The sequence below is a fragment of the Trachurus japonicus genome, chromosome 22, assembly GCF_045865225.1.
Source record: "Trachurus japonicus isolate A0001 chromosome 22, Traja_1.0".
Classification (NCBI taxonomy): Eukaryota; Metazoa; Chordata; class Actinopteri; order Carangiformes; family Carangidae; genus Trachurus; species Trachurus japonicus.
In genome coordinates, this window is record NC_140928.1 from 17,321,846 (window position 1) to 17,343,846 (window position 22,001).

At 40.7% G+C, this 22,001-nt stretch overlaps 2 protein-coding genes across 3 annotated transcripts; one reads left to right on the forward strand and one right to left on the reverse strand.

Moving 5' to 3' along the window:
* Positions 1 to 7,410: 7,410 nt before the first annotated feature.
* Positions 7,411 to 10,409, forward strand: arf6b (ADP-ribosylation factor 6b). Of its 2 annotated transcripts, XR_015034765.1 has the most exons (3): positions 7,411 to 7,551; positions 7,683 to 7,882; positions 8,128 to 10,409. XR_015034765.1 is itself a non-coding variant. In XM_085768098.1 (2 exons), the coding sequence occupies exon 2, from the start codon at positions 8,819 to 8,821 to the stop codon at positions 9,344 to 9,346; it is 528 nt and encodes a 175-aa protein (XP_085624224.1). In that variant the 5' UTR covers positions 7,780 to 7,882; positions 8,128 to 8,818; the 3' UTR covers positions 9,347 to 10,409. The 2 variants fall into 2 exon arrangements, 1 of the variants encoding a protein (XP_085624224.1); XM_085768098.1 differs by lacking the exon at positions 7,411 to 7,551 and having other exon boundaries at positions 7,780 to 7,882.
* Positions 10,410 to 17,930: 7,521 nt separating this feature from the next.
* Positions 17,931 to 20,572, reverse strand: vcpkmt (valosin containing protein lysine (K) methyltransferase). Its single transcript, XM_085767774.1, has 5 exons — positions 20,302 to 20,572; positions 19,050 to 19,163; positions 18,847 to 18,919; positions 18,595 to 18,714; positions 17,931 to 18,475 (listed from the first exon to the last, which is right to left on the reverse strand). The coding sequence occupies exons 1-5, from the start codon at positions 20,556 to 20,558 to the stop codon at positions 18,365 to 18,367; spliced, it is 675 nt and encodes a 224-aa protein (XP_085623900.1). The 5' UTR covers positions 20,559 to 20,572; the 3' UTR covers positions 17,931 to 18,364.
* Between the last annotated feature and the right edge of the window lie 1,429 nt (positions 20,573 to 22,001).

Sequence of the window (22,001 nt, forward strand, 5' to 3'; positions counted from 1 at the left end):
GAGTGGCCGTTATAGTGACTTTCACCGGTAAAACAGGTCGGAAAAACACGAGTGGGTTGCCTGAAACGCTACAAAGTCGTAAGTTGTGACTTGAAGCTGTAATTTACGATTTCAAAAGCCTGCCTGGAACGCAGCATTAGCGAAAACGACCGGATCGCTTACTTCTGCTTTAAATTGAAGCAGACAGTCATGCACCTGCAATGTTTTAATTTAAGTTTTTGTGTTTTACTGTGATTCTAAGGAGCCACTGTGAGAACTGAGTGACTGGTGCCAACAGAAGGAGGACATCATGTAAAGTTATGGAGCTGTGATGATGATGAAACCAGAAAACCTCTGATGAGAGAACAGACCAACTGTTTGTTTATTATTCCATGTCCACATTTGACCTCACACTTTTTAGGATGAACTTAAAATTGACAGTGAAGAATTTGAAGCAGCTATTTTCATAGTCCAGTTAATACAAATGCTTTATTCAGTCGATGATTGTTATCATTGAAAATGTAATAATAAAGAAAGTTACTGTGATTAAATTATAGTAATGTGACACTTTGGTGAATTATTGTTTTCAGTATCATAGATTAGTTGACAGACATCTTTTTCATCTTTAAAATCTCTTGAGTTGTTGCAGTCAACCTTTGACACTGTTCAGTCCCGTTTGACTCAGCTCAAGTTAGTGCTGAATGCAGATAAATCAAAGACCCTGTTATTTTCAAATGGCAAGCAGCTTCCATCTTACCTTCCTAGCTTGTCAACTGTTCATGGGATTGAAATTGATGAGAACCTGTCCTTTAAACTGCATAAACTCGTTTCTAAACTGAAATTGAAATCATCATGTTTTTCATTGCAAGTCAGAAAACGCTTTATCAGCACATCTTTTTTAATATGACGGGTACCACAAAAGAAATAATAACAACAATAATAATAATGATAAACAACTAAATAAAATTCAATGAACAAAATGGCTCGTCGTTGTCAGTGTTATATCAGGATATATCCTCGTCAGTTTGATTTTCTTTCAAGAGTGACCAGATTTGACTCTGTTGAATCTGTGTGGTCACTGCCCAGATTTTGCAAAACAGAGGCTGCTTATTCCATAGAAACAAGTTCAAGTCCTTCTGCAAATTATTTATATCGAAACAATTTGATTTCTTCACTTTCCAGTTCCCAGCAAACTCTGGGAACTGCAACAGTTTCTTCCCTTTCCAGTTCATAAGAATTAGCTGTTCCAGCAGGTCAGAACTATTCACAATGAGTCAGAATCTTGGCAGACAAAACCAATGTACATGCAGGTCACTTCTTTATCAAGCTCCTCAAAGCAGGTGAAAAGAAACATGACAAAGACTTTATGTGTTTGTCTCCTCACAAAAAAAAGTGGTCACAGAGAAAGTATTATGGTGGGAGAGTTTGCTGCATGTTAAGAAAATATGTCAATTGTCAATACAGTTTCTAGTGCAATACAAAAGTGGGAAAAGATGGGGCTGTGTTTCGCTCAGTTGGTAGAGCACCTGCCCCATGTGTTGAGGCTATAGGCTAGTCCTCACTGCTGGCGACCCCGGTTCGAATCCCGCGCCGAGCGGCCCTATCCTGCGTGTCACCCCCCCCCCTCTCTACCTCCCATTTCCTGTCTCTTTCAACTATCCTGTCAATTAAAGGCGAAAAAGCCCGTAAAAAATAAAAAAAAAAGTGGGAAAAGATGAGAAAATGAGAAACGTCACTTAAACTTGAAATAATTGACTTAGGCAACCTTAGGGACAGCAAAGACAAGTGGATATATCCTCACCTTTCAAGATGATGGGTCTTAAAACTTTGTTCATCAACAAGTGTCCAATGGTGTCTCGTTGGTGTTTAGTGCTGTGTAAGTAAGTAGGCTAACTGTGTTAGTGCCGTGTTGGTTTGGGTTGTGAAACCTCTCTTTACCCATTTTAACATTAACTCGAGAATGCATTTCCTGAAGGAAATACGGGTGAATGCTGAAAGCTGGAAGCTGAATGAGCTGAACAAATTGTTGAAACAATGCTGAATTAACTGCTGAAGCAATCTTGAAGAGATGAAACAATATCTGAAGAATAAAAGTAAAACATGTAAGAAGGAGGCTGTATGAAAAGTTTGAAATTACTTTAAGTGTTGAAGATTAGTATGAAGAAATTGAAGGCTGAATTCTACTCATATATTTAAAACTGACAGCTTGAAAACATTGTTGAACCATAACTAATATAGATGAAACAATATCTGAAGAGTAGAAGTAGAACATGTAACATCATACTACAACTACATCATTCAAAACCGCTGCAATAACCCCAATCCTGAAAAAACCTGGTGCCGATCCTACCAACTTCAATAATTTCCGTCCCATTTCTAATCTGCCCTTCATTTGACTCACTCCCTCACACCCCAAACCACTTCTATTCTTGTTCATAACCTCGTCACTTCTCGCCTGGAGTACTGCAACTCTCTCCTCTCCGGTGTCTCTCACAAATCCCTTCATAAACTCCAACTAGTCCAGAATTCAGCTGCCCACATCATCACAAGGACCCCCTCCATCCACCACGTCACCCCCGTCCTACAACAGCTCCATAAAGTTTCGAATTGAATTCAAAATCCTCCTCTTACCCTCCCTACCATGTCTGACCTCCTCCACGTTGCCACGATTGCCAAAAAGCCACTTGGATGAGATCACTTCCTGTTATCTTTTTTTTATAGGCTATTTATTTTATTTTACGTATACAGTACAACAAAGATAACAAAAAATAAACAGAAACAACAAAAATAACACAGTACAACACATGGATGGAAGTTGATGAATACATTCATACCACACCACACCGGTCCCGTTCTGAGACTGGCAGGATGGGGACATAACCCACCAGGACCATGGCACCACACAGAGAGTGCTGAGAAGGATAAATTGAGGCTATCATTCTGCCCGCTCACAATGAGATGCAACATTTTAACATTTGGAAACATTTTATCCTGTTTGCTTCCACCCATAGAGCGAAAAGAGAGAGTCAACAAGCCTGGTCCAGTGGCCACCTCTCAATCACCTATACCTCTCTATCAGTATTCAGAACATACATTCAGAATAAGAAAAAAGGGGGAAAAAAAAAAAGGGTTTAATAAATACTAACAACAACAACATCAGTGACACGGGAATAAAACAAGGGGAGTTAAGATGACACACATGAAAGGCACCACAAAAGAAATAATAATAATAATAATAATGATAAATAACTAAATAAAATTCAGTGAACAAAAATGAACAAAATGGCTCGTCGTTGTCAGTGTTATATCAGGATTTGACTCAGAGGATCTGTGTTGGCACTGCCCAGATTTAGCAAAACAGAGGCTGCTGAAGTTTCAGAAAGTGCTTCTGTAAATTATTTATATCAAAACAATTTGATTTCTTCACTTTCGCTTCCACCCATAGAGCGAAAAGAGAGAGTCAACAAGCCTGGTCCAGTGACCACCTCTCAATCACCTATACCTCTCTATCAGTATTCAGAACATACATTCAGAATAAGAAAAAAGGGGAAAAAGAAAAGAAAATAGGGTTGATTAAATAATAACAACAACATCATTGACATGGGAGTAAAACAAGGGGAGTTAAGATGACACACGTGTTTTTTTGAATGACGGGTACCACAAAAGAAATAATAACAACAATAATAATGATAAATAACTAAATAAAATCGTAGTCAGTTTGATTTTCTTTCAAGAGTGACCTGATTTGACTCAGAGGATCTGTGTGGTCACTGCCCAGATTTTGCAAAACAGAGGCTGCTTGTTTCATAGAAACAAGTTCAAGCCCTTCTGCAAATTATTTATATCGAAACGATTTGATTTCTTCACTTTCCAGTAACCCTAACCCTGAAAGGAAGTCTTATCTAATGGGTGTGTACTGTAAAGAGACTGAGCTGCAGGATTTGGTTCCTTTTCCATCCAGCAGGTCAGAGCTATTCACAATGAGCCAGAATCTTGGCAGACAAAACTAATGTACATGCAGGTCACTTATCAAGCTCCTCAAAGCAGGTGAAAAGAAACATGACAGAGACTTTAAGTGGTTGTCCACGCTTTCCTCACAAAAAAAAGGTGGTCACAGAGAAAATATTATGGTGGGAGAGTTTGCTGCATGTTAAGAAAATATATCAATATCGTGTTCAGTTTCTAGTGCAATACAAAATGAGAAAATGAGAAAAGTCACTTAAAGCAGAAGTGAGTGATCCGGTCGTTTTCGCTAATGCTGCGTTCCAGGCAGGTTTTTGAAATCGTAAATTACAGCTTCAAGTCACAATTAAACTTGATATAGGTAATTGACTTAGGCAACCTTAGGGACAGCAAAGACAAGTGGATATATCCTCACCTTTCAAGATGATGGGTCTTAAAACTTTATTCATGTCCAATTTGTGTCCAATTTTTTGGGTCTATTGTCCATAATTATGCAGGAAGTCAAAGAGGAGTTAAAGGTAGGTTTAAGATGTGAACAAACCTCCAAAGCTTTGATTACATTTGTTTTAGATATAAAATGAGCTGATTTAACATTCATTATCACATTTTACAGCGTGATTAAGTTGCGCTCTACAATAAAGAACAGAGGTTGACTGGATTTTCTCACTTGTACGGTTGTATCAGACTATCTTGCTTCATTGGTGCAAAAGGAACGTTTATTTATGCCAAGGAATGTGTGCTGGTGTTTTTACAATGCATCCTGGGACAAACAACATGCTGCCAAAACAGACACCTGTTTAGCTGGTACAGTAAGACATGCTTGTAGCATGTAAAAAGTGGAAATTAATATGGACTTGGCAACTACAATGAAACCCCTAATCCTTCATTTTGACATACAATTGGTGATTAGTGACATCATTAACCACAAAGGAGTGTATCCCCAATAATAATCAAATTTAAGATAGAAGTTCAAAGAATTCAGCATTCTTCACAATTTCTACACAATAAAATACGAACATACTTACTGAAACATGTTCCACTGACCTAAAACGTATCGGTCCGGTGTGAACGCAGCTTTATTCTAAAGAGAATTTTAAAAGGTTCAGACCACAAAAAAATTGACAAACATGCCTTCATTCAGTTAGCTTATTATAAGCCTGAGAAGATTTGCTGGAATGACTTGTGAGAACTGAGTTGTGCCAAGACTTGAAGCTGCTGCATTTGCTGCTAAATGAGCTTTTACAAAGTACTTTATTAAAGTTCTGAATATTGTTGTAACAGATCGATTTCAGTTTCTGAGTTTTCAATAAATTTGCGAAATAAAATTCAAAAATTATGTTTTCAATATGTCATTGTGGAATGGATTATTGAAAGAGGATCAACTGGGAAAACAGCAGTTTTGTTAAAAAAAAAAAGTCTACAAAAATGAAGGGATTTAATGAAAACATTATACAAACAACAGAGCACTACAAAACTAGTAGTTCATACAGGTGCTTTCACCCATGAGGAAATGTTTTCTCAGAACCGTGTAGGCGTATAAATGGAACAGAGCCAAATAAACAGTACTTTCACCTCTGCTTTTCCTGCTATAACAAGGCAAACATTTGTTTGCCCCAAAAACATGTTTGGCCCTGAAGAATTTGGTTTGGCCTCTTGAATCATGGCATCAAAACATTAACAGGTTGAGATATGAAGAAATCCAACAAGATTTTGACTGAAGTAATGGTATTTTGTAAACGTGAGGATAGCTGACACACTATGATAACTATAATGACAATGACTGGTGCAGTTACTGTATAACCTGTTGGGTTGTCACTTAGTAAAAACAAGACTACTGTACGTGTGCAGGAAGAATAAGATGGTAGCCAAGCACACCCGTTTCTGCTTGCTCTGTGCAAATAGTTAGAGGGGAGGTGAAATATAAGCTAAAGTCAAGTTTAAACTTGTCTTTCCAGTCAAAGTGCAACACGATGACAATGGCTCCCCAGAGAGGCCAAAGCAGCTCAGCACACATATAACATTCAGGCTACAAAAAACTGCGGCCAAATACACAGATTAGTCACATAAGGGTGAGTATCTGGGACAAGTATGTTCATGATCATGTCATGATGCATGTTGCGCCACTTTATTCTGCAAACTTCTTGAATGATAGAATACAAAATAACTCTGTTCATGTTAAATTATTTTTTCTCCATCAGTGTTAAATAGTGTCTCCAAATGCTGAATTTGGAGGTTGGTTATTCGCTTATTTGCTTTGGTTATTCGCAGGCTGTTACATGGTTGCATGAACTCATAAATGTCAAACCTGTGACACCCATCTGTCATATGACATGAAGCCTCGGGGGTTCAGTCAGGTATGAGCACCACCCCATAAACATTCAGTTCACATGATGAAAACTTGTGTGATATGTGGGAAACAAAATGTATTTTAATAAAGCATGGTGCTATAACCCTTGTTCAGTTTAATCTTACTATATAACTATATTAAGTAAAATCAAATGTAGGCCTACTGTTCCTATAGTAGTATCCAACAGCTTAAAAATTAAAATGGTAATTACAAATTGTGAAACATTAAACTATTATATCCACAATGCATCATTCTGTTTGAGGCTGTGGATATTCTTCACTTCACTTCTCCACTCTTTGAAATCTCTAGAATTTATGACAAATCAGGCTCCAGACAGTAGCCAACAGCTCCACCCTACCTCTGCAGGCTCAGTCAGCAAGAAAGGCACAAGAAGGAAGAGCATACCAACATGGAGATATGTCAAGATATGGTCTTTTCATAATTTGGGGTAAATAGTTATTTCTTCCTAGTTTGAATGTGTGAAAAACTTGTTGCATCATTCCCAAGAAGACTCATGGCTGTACTAGCTCAAAAGGGTGTTTCTACTCAATACTGAGCAGGGGGTCTGAGTACTTATGACCATGTGATATTTCGGTTTTTCTTTTTTAATGAATTTGCAAGGGTTTCTGCATTTCTGTTTTTTTTCTGTCAAGATGGGGTGCTGGGTGTACATTGATGAGAAATAAAATGAACTTTTTTGGTTTTGGCGGATGGCTGCAATGAAACGGGGAGTGGAGAATTTGAAGGGGTCTGGGTGCTTTCCGTACCCACTGTATATATTTATCCAGTATTTATTATTTATCCCATTGCATAATATATAAATAGTTAGGCTATTTCCTGAATGTGCACAACCACATCACCGTTTTGTAAAGGGTTGAATGGTTCATCTTGATACCCAATAATGTTAGCAAAAGAGCTTGCTTATATGCTGGCAGCAACAAAATTGGACTGGGTGAGATAATCCTGCACCACAGCAACGATTCATCAAGATATAAAGCAGACAAAATTATTTGAGATCTTACCTGAGAATGAGAACTATGGTAGCCTGTAACTACCACAAGAGGGCGGTATTACCCTTTGTATTCACACTCACAGAGAATCGTTTAGACATAACAGATGAGAACATTAGATACTGAAATATAACCAAAGCAACGCCTTTTCATTTATACAAAATAAAACACGTTTTCATGTTTAAACGGCCAGTTGCCCCTGAAATAAAACCGCCGACTAACGTCATTAGCGGACGCAGTTATAAGGTTAAAGTATTAACGTTGCATTTGAATTTTACTTGCTGTTATGTATTACAATAACTAATAACGGGACGCATGTTTTAAAGAGATTTTACATTGTGTTTCATGACAGTTTCTATGTGTTTCTTTGTTCAGCGTGTGAGTTGCGTTATGCCCCAGACAGTGAAAGCAGCAGAGCTCGGCAGCAGCAGCAGCAGCTGAATGAAGTCGACGGGAGGAAGTGGCGGTTAATGCAGCTCCACACCTTTCCGGTGTAGCAGCAGCAGCACTGCGACCAGCTCGACTTACAGGAGAAAGACGGGAGCTGGGTGGATTTATCGAGACAGGAGGGGGGAGATAGGAGGTAAATCTCGTGTTTTTCAATTAAGTGTTCACCAGAAAAAGGCGGCGAGCCAAACAGTTCGTCACCGTGGCTGGTATTTCTCTACCCAGATATGATTAACTTGTAACGGCTAAGGTAGCTCGCGGCTAGCTTGCTAGGCAACCAGCTGCTAGCTCATGTTAGCCGCACTAGCTCATGTCTTTAGCAGCCATGAGCAGTAGCTTGCTAATTTGGCATGCCTGACCCTCCTTCTAAATCTCTTTCAGGGGGACAAGCAGTGGAGTTTCATGAGTGGATACATGTGTTGCTGAGTCACCGAGGATTTTTTTTTTCTCTCGCCACGAAGTCGTCCCCTGTCCCCAGCGCGGTGAAGGTACCCGGCGGGAACGCTTGATGGAATAACCGCAGAAAGCTGCTCCGGTAGCGGTGAAGAGAACAAGGGCGCAGCCGGCGAGGAGGACCGCCAGACAAACGCCAGAAGGAATTCACAAGTACCGCGGCTTTTTCCGGGGCCTTACACATACAGTGTCTACTCTGTGCAGTATTGAATGGTTACGGCCTGTTTTTTGTCGGGCAGCTTTATGTCGATTTGGGCAACACGATGAACGTCAGGCAACAGCTGCTGTCCGAGTTGTTAGTTTAACCGTGCCATGTTGTTGTGTGTAGGGCCTGAAAACATTGTGATACTCTGAACGTAAATGCCCCTGCACTTCACGGGATCCTGACGCACAGACTTGCAAAAAAAAACAAAAAAACTCCTGAAAGTACTGTTAGGTTTTAACGTGAGTATGCGTTTTTGACTTTTTCCCCCCACAGATGCTCTTCAGGGGGTCATGTTTTCATAAGTAAGCTCTTAATCAAGCTGAAGGTAGTGTTAAAGTGAATAATCATCAGCACGGTATCAGACACTTTTTTTTTTCTCAGTAGGAGCTAAGTATTTATGCACAAGAGTTCAAAATGGGGAAAATGCTTTCAAAGATATTTGGCAACAAGGAGATGAGAATATTAATGCTCGGACTTGATGCTGCTGGAAAGACAACAATCCTTTATAAACTGAAACTCGGACAGTCTGTCACCACAATCCCCACAGTCGGCTTCAATGTGGAGACTGTCACCTACAAAAACGTCAAGTTCAACGTCTGGGATGTTGGAGGCCAGGATAAGATTCGTCCTCTGTGGCGACACTACTACACGGGCACCCAGGGGTTAATTTTCGTGGTGGATTGCGCGGACAGGGATCGCATCGACGAAGCGAGGCAGGAACTTCACCGCATCATTAATGACCGGGAGATGAGAGATGCCATCATCTTGATATTCGCCAATAAGCAAGACCTTCCGGATGCCATGAAGCCACATGAAATCCAAGAGAAGCTCGGATTGACCCGCATCAGAGATAGGAATTGGTATGTTCAGCCCTCCTGTGCAACTACAGGTGATGGACTGTATGAGGGCTTGACATGGCTAACCTCTAATTACAAATCTTAATGATTGAGTGCTGACTGTTTTAGGTCAAAACTATAATAATGTTGCAAGTAACAAATAACTTCTCGAATGAATATGGTTCAGAAAAAAGTTGATTATTTCCCATTTATTTTTAATACTACCTTTACTCCATGACTAATTTAACTTCAACTGGGTTTTCTGGCTTCAAGTTTGCTTGTACTCTGTAGCAGGCCTATATCACATTCATTATTTTGGGGCTTGCTTGATGAATATGGAATTAATTGGTCCAAATGTTAACGCCACAGAGTTCACCGCCTTTGCCTATTCTTTTTCCTGTTTTGTATGATTTTTCTAATGAAGCTAAAGTTTTTATCTTCATTCTTGGACTACAGCTTGTTTCAAGGTTCTTCAGTCTCTGTTGCATTGAACTTGGATCGTAATCTTTTTCTTCTAAGGTGGGGTCTTTAATGTCATGTAAGTCTACTTGGAAGGACTTTGACATTTGTTTTAACACAGTACTGTGATGACAAGTATTTCTTCTTAATGGTATTGACTGCAGCAAAGAAAAAAGAAAAAAAATCATCATAGCTTACATTTCATTGTCATCAGTCTTGACATCAGAGAAAAAAATGACTTCAGACACATTTTGTTACCCCCCCCTCCCAATCCCCTTATGTGGGTTATAGTTAACTGATTGACCTTTTGTGTCATGTCTTGATACCTAATTGTGCTCAATACTCAACAAATAGGCCTCCAGTAACTCTTAAACATGCTTGTTTGGATGCATTTTTAATTTTGGGTAACACGTTGTCAGTCGACTCAATCTCTCCAAAGGAATGTCATTCAGCTCTGAGCTCTCTCAATCTGATATCACAGTTGATTAGTCTCAGTATTGGGACATTATATGATAGCCTATATCTGTAGCATGAGTACGAAAGTACAGTAACCCTACATCAGAGTCCATCTGTCGTGCAGTCAGAGGGAGCTGTTTACTGGTGAAATGTTGATTGACACCTTGTGGTGCAGCTCTTACTCCTATTTTGACTGGGGGAACCATGTACAGAACAATGTCATTGTAATGTCTTATTAAAAAAGTGATTTTAAATCTGTTATGTCTCTGTTTTTTCAAGGATCAAAGTTAGTTTTCATAGCCTATGGCCTGTGAGCAATCAAACCATTTCTCTTTTAGTATTTCAGAGTAGCTTAACTTAAAAAGTTTAGAGTGATTCAAGCTATGGGAAAGACTCGGTAATGCTAATGGTTCAAAGAGGACTTGAGTGTTAAAATTCTTGGTTTTAGTGCTCTTGGGCAGACTCTTCATAAAGGGTTTATGTCCACCCTCAGTTCCTTTGCCAGTAAATGGGAAAATGTACAAAACAGGAAGTCCAACTGCTGGAACAACAACAGAGCCACATGATAGTTTGCATGAGAGTTGGAGCAGCAGCGGAGATATACAGCTGAACTGTGAATTCTTTTTGAAAGTTGCGTGTTGGTTGTGAGCCATTATTGAGTTGATGCTGAGCTGCCGGCTGTAACTTCCTGAGTTTGCTTTTGGTTGGAGACTTTTGTATTAAAAAACAAGTCTTGGTTGTTTTTGTTCAATGAGTCTGGAGTCTGTTCAAGCTGACTAAGGCGAGGGCAAGGCTGGAGTCGAAAATGTGAAAGAAAATGCATACGGGTTAAAACGTCCTCATGCTCTAATTAGATTAAATAATAGATTGCTATAAGGGCATATGAGGTACCTAATGCCAACTGCTAATGGGAACACTTCTCACATCACATCACAGCGATGTTAATGTGTGCATGACAAATGCATAATTAGGTTATACTTATGACTTCATACTGAATGCAATATGTTAGTGTGATCACTTCAGGGTGTTTTTTCCTCTTTTCGATTTTGTTAAAACACTTGGCTCATTAATTTTTTGCTACTATAACAGTTATTTCTTCTAAATTTTAGTCTGCATAACTGCATCACATATTTATTGCAAAAGTAAAGTTGTTTTTTTTAATTATTTGGTATTTGAGTGAAACACTTTAACTGTTGACTTGAATATGTAAGTGCACTGTGCAGTACCCACTGACTCACAGTGGAAGAATGTTTTAGTTTCGATTAAAGCTGATTAACAACAGTGTTTTCACTTGTGACAAAGACAGGATTGATGGTGACAAGTGGTCTGACTACTGGTGTTTAGGGCTACAAAAGATTAGTTAGTATTATTCCACAGATTTCCAAGGGTTTTTTTTTTCTGCCCAGGATACTGAATGGCACTGTGTCCTTCTCACATCAACAGAGAAACTGGCACTTGTGCGAACTGTTCAAAAAGCACAGCGTTTGTTTGCTTTTTTTTAAAAGAAAGGGATTCACTTCCTCCTCTCTCCAGCATGCAAGCTAGACAATTTGCTGCATTCACTGACGATCGGACACTGTATCCCTGTGTGTGTGTGTGTGTGTACATGCGTCTGCATCCACAGACGTTTGGCTGTTTTAATCTTGGTGGCATTTGGTGTGTGTGTGGAAAAATCTGGTGCTTAGCAAGTTGCTGTGTGTGGAGGCCTCAGGATGTTTGCTTTAGCACCACAGAGGTTTCCGTCAGACAGGTCAGGTGACATAGACAGATATGACTCTGCAGCAACAGAAGATGTTTCACACAACCCACACACCTCATGCAGCTGTGATTTTACTACTTCATAAAAAAGAAAATCATCAAACTTATCAGACGCTGCAAGTGGAGAAGCTATCCAGGCTTCAGTGTGTTTGTAAATACTCGCTGTCAGCAAGAGCTGGGTCAAGGGCCTACATTAGACACCGATGGCAGTTTAATTGGGCTGTAATGGCCACTCTGGTCCCCACTACTTCATTACAACCATATGATCCTCGCAGCTTTATTGGTAACGGTGAGGCCCCTGGGGCAAGGACAGAGATTTGTAAGCAAGTTTTTATGACCTCTCCTCTGTAAAGATGAGACCTCCTGGCCCTTCTGTCAACTCCCTCTGTGCTCGGCTGGAATGCCTTACACTTCCTGAGAGGATAGAGGAAGAGAAAAAAAAAAGGTTTCAGGTCATAGCTCGGTAGTAGTAGGTGCTTTGTGTAATGAGTTTCACATTTAGACTGTGCAGCATTTTGCAAAGATGGGGTTAAAATACCAAAGCAACAGGTTCTTAATGCATCCTACTAGTGCCGCTGGCAGGGTATTAAGCACTTGTTCCTCCTAATTCACTTGTGTCATGATTCACAAAACAAGAAGGCAAAGTGCTTAAACACTTTTCAGTGGTTTGCACAAGAATGTGTATGACAGATTTGTCTTAGCCCGGCCAGTGCGCCTGTTTTGTTGGGGCAGTCCCCATGACAACCGCCTGATGGGAGCTCTGCCAGTATGGCCTGGTGTTTTTGGTATCACATAGGTGGCTGACTTTGCTACAAGTTTCCATTCATTCAGTTCCTCTGTTCAGCATGGAAAAGAAGAAGAGTGGAGTGAAATCGAAAAAGGATCTAATATCTGTGTAGCTGTGTACTAGTGGAGCACACCTTTTTCTTTTTTCTTTTTCCACCTTGTTGCAATAGTGGCTCGCCCGTCATTAGTCAATTTGACAAACACTTGAAGCAGCGCAGGGATATCTCTTGGTGAGTGGCGTTACAGCTGCACTCCTGACATGCCTACAAACCCAGCCTGAATTATGTTTGTGGTTTCCATGGGTGTGTTTTTTTTTTCTTCATTCTTCATTTCCTCTCAACTTGAGTTTGCGCAGGTATAGCACCAAGATAATACTCACTTCTGACTGTGGCTTGTGAATATACAGTCATCGCTGGCTTAATGCTGGCCTCCTGTTCAGCAGCCACACCCAGCACGATAATTACTGTAGGATTTGTGATGCATGCAGACACAGATACTCCTGGGCGCATAAGGCGAACACCGTTATTAAAGCGGTTTATTTATCTGCTAAATGGTAGGAGGGAACACCTACTCTTAGCCACAGTTCACACAGCTCAGTTCAGGATCAGTAGCTGCTTGTCCCCAAGGACAGTGAAACAGATTCTTTGGTTACAAAACCTTTTCTCCTTGTCTCAGTCTTCTGGTGAATTCCTCTGCACCTTCAGTAGTCGTTGGTAATGAACTCACACAGAGCTCGGTATAAAAACAGGTCCGGAAGTTTTTTTCTGGGGGAGGGTTTCCTGTGAGGTTACAGTTACACCTCTGGGTACACTGATACAGATACACACATTTCTGTCCATGCCATGTTAGTGGGTGACTTTAGTTTAGTCTGATTGCATATGTTTAAGAGCAGCTTTTACATACACAATCTAAGTAGGAGTTGTGGGTTTTAATGGGCGCTTCACTGTGGCTTGGACCAGTTAGATAAGGTTGAAAATGTGAGGCTGTGAAGTCCAAGGTGCACTCTGGGCACTGGTCCAACATGCATTCCATTCATATCTGCATCTGAAGGTTGCTTGCTGTGGTGAAATTACAAATTCAGAGAACCATAAAATTATTATGAAGTGTTAGAGGTCCACATGACACAACCGATTTGTTTTTTAATGGTTTGATAAAGCGCTCGTACAAAGCATTAATTACATAATTTAAGCCACTAATCATTACAGTCTCAGCGGTCGATAATCAAGTTTGTTTTTCCCACTTTAAAAACCATCCAATCGAAGTCCCATTACTATTGCTGAAGCCTCGGGGCGTCTGTTTATGTTCCATTATGTGAAAACCTGAAATTTGTTCACATGGTTCCTCTTGAGGATTACAGGATGTCTGACACAGCTGTGTGAGAGTGTGAACCAGTTTGTCCCCGGACTCATACGCTGTGTTTTTCCAGCTGTAACACACATTGCAAAGTGGATGGCGGCTGAATTGAATGTTAACCATCTTACCTTCAGATGTAAGCAATGCCACAGTGAAGGGGAAGGGAGGGGCTGGCATTGTAGCTGGTGCTGCAGTTAGAGTTCTCTTGGGTCTTTTTTTGGTTTCACATACACAGACGCAGATAGGTGTCTTTTCTTTTCTTTTCTTTTTCTAGGAAATCTACCTGCATCTGTTCCTGAAGCAAAAAAAAAAGGAATCAATGGATGTTGATGAGATCATTTGTTTGTTCACTGTATTTGCCCAAAGCTTATTTATACAGTACACAGACCACTGACCTCAGCCATGTGGCATCTGTAGTTTGGCATTTACTAAACCTCTCCTGCACTCACAGGAACACAGAGTGCACCCGGCAGCAGTATCCAGCACCAGCCACATGGATCCACTCACTGTATCCGCACGCTGACTGACAGAATGATGAAGACCCATGCGAAGCGACCTCAAAGGCCTCCCTCAGCAGCTTGCAATCGCACTGTCACGCTCCAAGACTGACTACATCCGTGTATCTGACACGATCGCTGTAATTACAGAGGAATCAGTGTTTCAAGTGACAGTGCGCCCGGATTAGACAACAGTTCTGGGTTAGGGATGCAATCTTGGGAAGAGATCTAGTATGAAGAGTCAGGTGCTTCTGCTCACACACACACACACACACTTCATAATCAGACTACAGGGAGGTAATGACTCAGGAAAACGATACATACACACACACACATGCTGCTCCGCTCCCCCCCTCTGCAGTTCTCCCCTTGGTGCTGGGCCACCACATATCGTAATGATGACAAATACATCATTGCACTAGAATCCTGAAGGGACAGCAGCCACAGAGAGTCTAGTCTCCACAAAACCTGTGGTAATCCAAGCAATGGATCAATACACTATTAGATTTTGTATTGAAGTCACCAGCGTAATATACACAAACAGTTTTAAAGCTAACACACCTACAAAGAACAATAGGAGTAGTCAGTGTTTGTGTTGTTTGATTGTCAAATGTCATTACTTAAATTCTATTGCAACAAAAACAGGGCAGGCTTCTCTCAGTGGATGATATAATTTAGTCGAGGGGGATGGAAGACGGGGCCAAGTGTGCACAATATTCTCACAGTGCTGGGTTTGTGTCCCCACTCAACTGCAGCACAGCTGTCTTAACAGCACCCCCGCCCTCCTCCTGTTCCCCTGCAGGGGGGGGCGGGGCGGAGGGGGTGAGTGGGGGCGTGTGGGGCTGAGGGTGGAGCCAGCATTGTGTTTTCTATAAGCTAGTTGTCCTGTCAGGCTTTGCTTCGCTGGCACCGCACCACCCCTGTGCTCTCAAACCCACTGACTGACAGTTGCCAGTGATTTATTAGCGTTGTTGCGGCTCATGATTGGAGAGGAAGGATAGGGAGCTGCAAAACAACACAACTCACATGCTTGCTATAGGGTTTTTTTTCGGAATGCATCAGCTCTGTTGGCCTGTTGTCTCTTTTGCAGAGCGTGAAGTTCAATAGGCTGAGTTTTGTCATGTGAAAGAGAGAAGAGTGATCTGTGTGTGGAAAAGGAGAAGGAGGGAGGGGAGGGGAGGTGGGGAGGGGGCACCTTTGCAGGATCAGAGCAGTCACACATTTATTGCAGCCCGTCTTCTATATTTAATCAGCCCAGTTTGATGTCTATTCTTGAGCCACTCCCTAATAGTTAGTGAGAAAATGAGTCTTCCTTTCTGGAACAGTGTCTCTTGGCTCCAGGCAGTGTGAAGATGATGGTGACACAATGGATCCTCTGTGTCACTTGGCTGTGATGCAGCAGAGTGGAGCACACCACACACACACAGGCTGCTGGAAGTCAGACTCCCCTCCACCCATCTGGTCTGGAGGGGCGCTGCACTGCTGCCTCATGTTATTTTGTTTAAAAAGGAAGCTGGGGGGGATACGAGTGGATCATGGACGGCGTGCCGCATGCAGGTGATGTTTTAACTGGAGTTACAGCTTGTACACGGGCAATAAAAGTAATAATCATCATTAATGAACAGGCAGTGCTCCTGTTAACACACCTTACAACTGTGTTCATTTATTCATGAGGAGCTGGAACTGTGTCATTGTTACTGCAGGTTTTCCACACAGGTAAGTTATTTCCACTTTTAGCACCATCTGTTGGCAGAACATGCCCCCATTCTGTCTAGGTGTGTGTGTGTGCACCCCACACACCACATGTTAAGTAATGAATGTTTACGGTTACCTGAATCAGCTGTAGTGTATACGTATATGATAATAGATTACAGAGACACCACTGCTTCACTGTCGGGCGCCCTCATTTACTGTGAGCCTCCCTGTATTCCCCTGTAGTGCTAGCCTAATTAGCCAACCACAAGAAGACTATAACTACATAATTTAAATTATTTTTGGTGAACATTTAAAGAGGAGAGAACACCAGAGAGACTGGAAAAATAGATTCTTAAGGATTTGAGTGCCAGGGCCATGAGTAGGCAGGAGGATAAAAATGTTGCTGTGGAAAAGTGGCACTCCCTTCGACCCCTCTAATCTTCCCCATAACCCCTCTGGGTCCTGTCCCCACCATGCAGGAAGACATGGATTTAATACCAGCACTAAGTCAAATTAATTAGCTGAACATATCATGGTGAATGCCAAAGGAGACCTCAATAGTGGGCTGATTCTGAGAGTAGCCATCCAGCTGCCCTGGGCAGAAGTGAGAGGGCAGGGGAGGACCACAGGGAGCGATTATCTTAAATGAGCAGCTGTAGTTATTTATAGTAATTGTTTAAAAAAAAAAAAAAGGCAATTAATCTCACTCTGTTCTTCTTGTGATAGACATTATCGTTGACCAAGGCCTAGAGGAGTTCAGCAGCCAGAACTGTGATTCAACAGCCACACCCGAGTCCTTCTCCATTCAACATTTCACAATCACTGTTGGCATATTGGTCAATAATAAATCTTTATAATGAAATAGTCTGGAGAGGAAGTAATGCGTGAATATGTTTTTAGAAAAGAACAGATTTCCTGAAAGCTCTATTGTTTGATCAATGATTTCATGCTATTTAGCTATATTTACAACAGTAAAGGGAAGTGAAAGCAGCGGAAACTGCTTCATGAAGAGATACTTGTTTCTGTTTTTTTAGCCATTAAATTCAGCAATGTTAATAGGTCAGAGCCAATATGCCACCACAGTTGTTCCTTGCACCTTCAGCATATTTCATACAAGCAAATTAGCTTTGCACCTCTGGTTCCCAATAGAGAAATACAAGGATGAGCATCACACTGCTTTAAATTATAATCAAGGTTGGTTCCTATTGTATTCTTCTATAAAGTGATTCAAGTGCTTAATGGGACCTTCGGTGTTAACCCCACCCTGCCAACTTCAGCATTAACATTTTTATTTGGTCTGCACGTTGGAGGCCACCCTGCTCATTACACTCCAGCTCCACTGTGTAAACAGACAGCAGCATGAAAGGCTGAGGGGCCCCTGCATGCCTGTGGGAGTATGGGGCGTACTTCATGGTTTATGCCTGAAAAAGAGCCATAATCTTCCAGCTAATCTGGGGCTTGTGGTGGAATTCCCCCCGCATGGAGGGCAAAGACTAACATAAACAATGCTGCCTTCAATTTTAAAGTGAATAAGCTTCGTAAACATATGGATTAAGAATTTTGATCGTGATTTATTTTCCCGTCTCTTGTGAAGCAGTAAATTATAATAAATAGATGTAATAATAAAACAGACTAGTCAATTTGACTTCATACTTAGTTCTAAGATAAAAGGGTGGCCCTCAGATTAGTCTAATTGCAGTTTTATTGCACAGACTAAACATTTAGACTGCTAAAAACGTTTTTTATTTTAAGCAAGTATTGCCCCCTAGTGCTCCAGATGGGCAATGTCTGAATTTACATAGCTCATTCATAGAAATGGGAAAAGCACTGACAGCAGCTCATCCTATCAGCCAATATTTATATACACGGCTGCCACCTGCTGTCCCTTCACAGCCATGCAGTTACAGACCAGAAACACTACTGTGTGAATAAAAAAAAATCTTACAATAGGTTAACTTTTAAAATACTTTTTTAATATTGAATCACATTCCAGGACAGTATTTACTGATATATTACAAAACATGTTTGTTAGAAAAATGTTTAAAAAATAACACAGTTCACTTAATAACTGCAACATCAGCATAGAATATTTGATTACGGGACGCACAAATGTTACCGCACTAACTTAAGACTTTTCTTCGGATGTGCAGGATGTGGATGTCTGGACTGCTGAACTCTGGGTCTTGTTTGTCTGAAGGGATCTCCTCACAGCAGAAGTGTTGTTTCAACAGCTACAAGATAACACAACAGACCACAATGATTCACAAAGAGGTCATGTTAAATATGCCAACTTCTTGTAATGCAGTTGAAATGTATTTTTGCAGGTATTGACGAGCTGTTGGGTTCTCACTTCAAAAAACTGCTGTTCCACTTTTGGGTTGACACCCTCGGTGCGTTGCTCATAGCAGCAGATAATGCAGGTCTCTGGTCCGGAGAGCATCTTCAAACACTCCACCAGTGGAACAATTGACTGTGTGGAAACAAGTGATGAGTCACAGCGAGAGACACAACACTGCACTTCTTCGTTTGTTCTCGTTTTCGAATGATAATAATTGTGCAACTAACAAAGCGTCGAGTTTCTCAGGAAAGTGTTGCAAAATACCTGTTCATAATAGATGCAGTCTGCCATAAGGACGTAATGTGGGAGGGGGGAGAACTCAGACACGTCGTTACCCCTTTAAGAGAGATAGCAGTCAAACAGTTAACATTTGGAAATGTCTAATAACAGCATACAAGCAATGCAGTTTGGAAATATGACTGAAATGCAATCCAACGGTATATAAAATAGGAAATATTAGTACAAACCATTTCAGTACCTTGGCAGTTATGGATCCACTGCTGATAAGTGCTTGGTTTTCATGGATGTTGACTTTCAGGAGGGTCTGTAACTCCTCCAGGTCTGTCACTGTAACTTCAGCTCTAGGATGAAGAGAGATTAAGATTAAGTAATGAAAGCCATATTTTGGCTTTGTCTCAGTTATTAGTTTTTAACCAATAAATGGAAATAAAGCAAAGGACTACAGACATGTTCATGATATTCGGAAATCGTCCAATTAAGCAAGAGGTATGTTTGAAAATTGAAAATGTGGAAATTGAAAGAGTCTACGAAAGTAAGTTCCTTGGTGTCTTAATAGATCACAAGCTCTGCTGGAAATTTCACGTGAAATATTTGTGCTCCAAAGTATCCAGAAGTATTGGAATTCTGGGTAAAACTAGACATGTTTCAGATCAGAAGTCACTTCAAATGCTGTACTATGCACTCATTGATCCGTACTTATCTTACTGTGTTGAGGTATGGGGAAATGCATATAAAAGCACTTTACAAAAGATTTGCATTTTACAAAAAAGAGTCATAAGGATGGTTCATCATGCTGGGTACCTTGATCATACAAATCTGTTGTTTTTAGAATCGGGTATTTTAAGATTTGAGGACCTAGTCAAATTCAAAACAGGTCAGATTTTGTTTAAAGCCTGGAATAGGTTGCTACCAATAAACATCCAAAAAATGTTTGTGGTCAGAGAAAGCATATATGATTTAAGAGGGAACTGTAACTTTAAACAATCTACCATCCATTCTACCCTGAAAAGTTTTAGCATCTATTTTTGTGGTGTTAAAATGTGGAATGGACTAGATGAGGATATAAAAATGTGAAACAATTTAAAAGTAAGTACAAACATACACTCTTGGACAGCTATAAAGAACTTGACAGCTAATTTTACTCTTTTTATTTATAATCATGGTCTTATTTCATATTAAAGCAATATGTTTTTAATCTTCTGAATTGTATGGAACTACAGATGTAGCCTACTGTATGACATGAATCACAATGTAAGGGGGGGCTGAACTTGATAAGCTTTGCTTCCTTCAGCCCCTTCTCAAACTTGCACAGTATCATTATTGTTTTGTTTCTTGTTACATAGATTGTTTGTCTTTTGATGTGCTTGTTTGAGACAAATAAAAATCAAATCAAATCAAATCAAATCAAATTTCAGTGATAACAAGTGTATGACAGTAATATTCAGCATGACCCACAACCAGCCCGGTGGTCAGTCTCACCCCAGTGTTGCTGCCATGAGACCGACTACTCCTGTCCCAGCTCCTAACTCCACCACACTCCTTCCGGCCCACACGTTCACTCCTTTGGACGGATCGTAAAATTGTTTCGTCTCTAAATATTTTGCAAGAACGATGGCCGCGTCCCAGACCACACAGCCGACATCTCCCAGGTAGCACTGCTTCACTGTAAGAGCACGACCGTCGTTTCTCTCAATTTCTCTCACAAAATATTTACTATCATCTCTGTCAGCCGCCATGTTGTTCGCAACCGGAAGGGGGTGAAGACTTCCGGTCTGATTTCTCCAGAATAAAAGTATACACTATACAAATCAAGACGAGAATGAACAAAACTAAAGACTACCACTACAACCACTGTAGTATAATGCCTGTGGTAACAAGTACTTGAGAATATAAATAAAATTTTCCTCCATCTTGTGGTTCTTTTTCACTCAGTTCCTCTTCTTCGCAAAACAACCTCTAGGTTAAATTTCAGCTTTTACCTTGACAGATAAAAGTAAAAAAATAAATAAATAAATAAATAAGCAAATCAAGTAATGAGCCAAGTTACGTTTTCCAATTAGTCTGCTCTAACTAAATTGAAGCCCACCAACATCTATAATCAATTAATAAGCAATCACAAAGTAATATACAATTATAATATATAACTGGGAGATGCATTCAGTGCGTCTAGTAGTTCACTGTAGGTCTTGTTGTCTCTTTAAACATTTGGAAGCAATTATGAATTAATTATTTTGTCTCTACATTTTTGATGGCATAAACAAAGTAGAAAACGTGAATAACTTAGAGAAACGTTTACTTTTTTTTTCTTTATTGACAAGCAAGTAGAGTACAATAATGTTTTTAGACAAAAAAATAGATATGAAACAAGGTAATAATCAGGTGAGACGGTAATAAAAAAAAACAGTAAGGGACCGTTCGTTATTTATGGAATGGGCCACCGGAGGAAAATGGGGGGGGGTCATGTCATAATATTCTTTGTTGAGGGGTGGGTCCACAAAAAAAAAAAAGGTCAGTGAGGGGGGGTCATTCAACATTTTGTCTGGAGGACACTGCAATGCCCGCAGAAAACAAAAACAAAACAAAAACGGGACATTTCAAAGCTGCGAGCACTGATGACAATGAGAGTAACGGCCCCCGAATCACAACGTTATTTTATGTTGCCCTGATCTGCCCTGAGTTGGTTTCGAACCCGGGTCTACCGCACCGCAGGCGACGATGCTAACCGCTTCGCCAAAAACTCAATAAGGGCTCTGCCCGCGGCTTAGCACGTGTTTTATTGATGAGTGAGTTTAACTTCAGTACCGTACAGAGGTTACGCTGCCTGCCTGCCTCATTGCGTAACTCTACATAGTCTGAGCAGCACGTACGTTCACCTTGCTTTTGTGAATTGTAAACAAACAGACGCCCCCTCGGTTTTAGCGTCCAGCAGTTTAGCGGCTAATTCAACTGCAGTGATGGATAACTGTACCGGAGAGGATCAACAACTTAATGAGCTTCATTTGAGGAATAAACGGCAGCTTTTACCTGACGGGAGACCGACGCCTGAGCTACGGTAGCTAACAGTTAGCTGGTTTTATCTACTTCTCTCTCTCTTTCCCTCTCTTTCTTACACACACACGCACACACACACACACACACACACACACACACACACACACACACACACACACACACACACA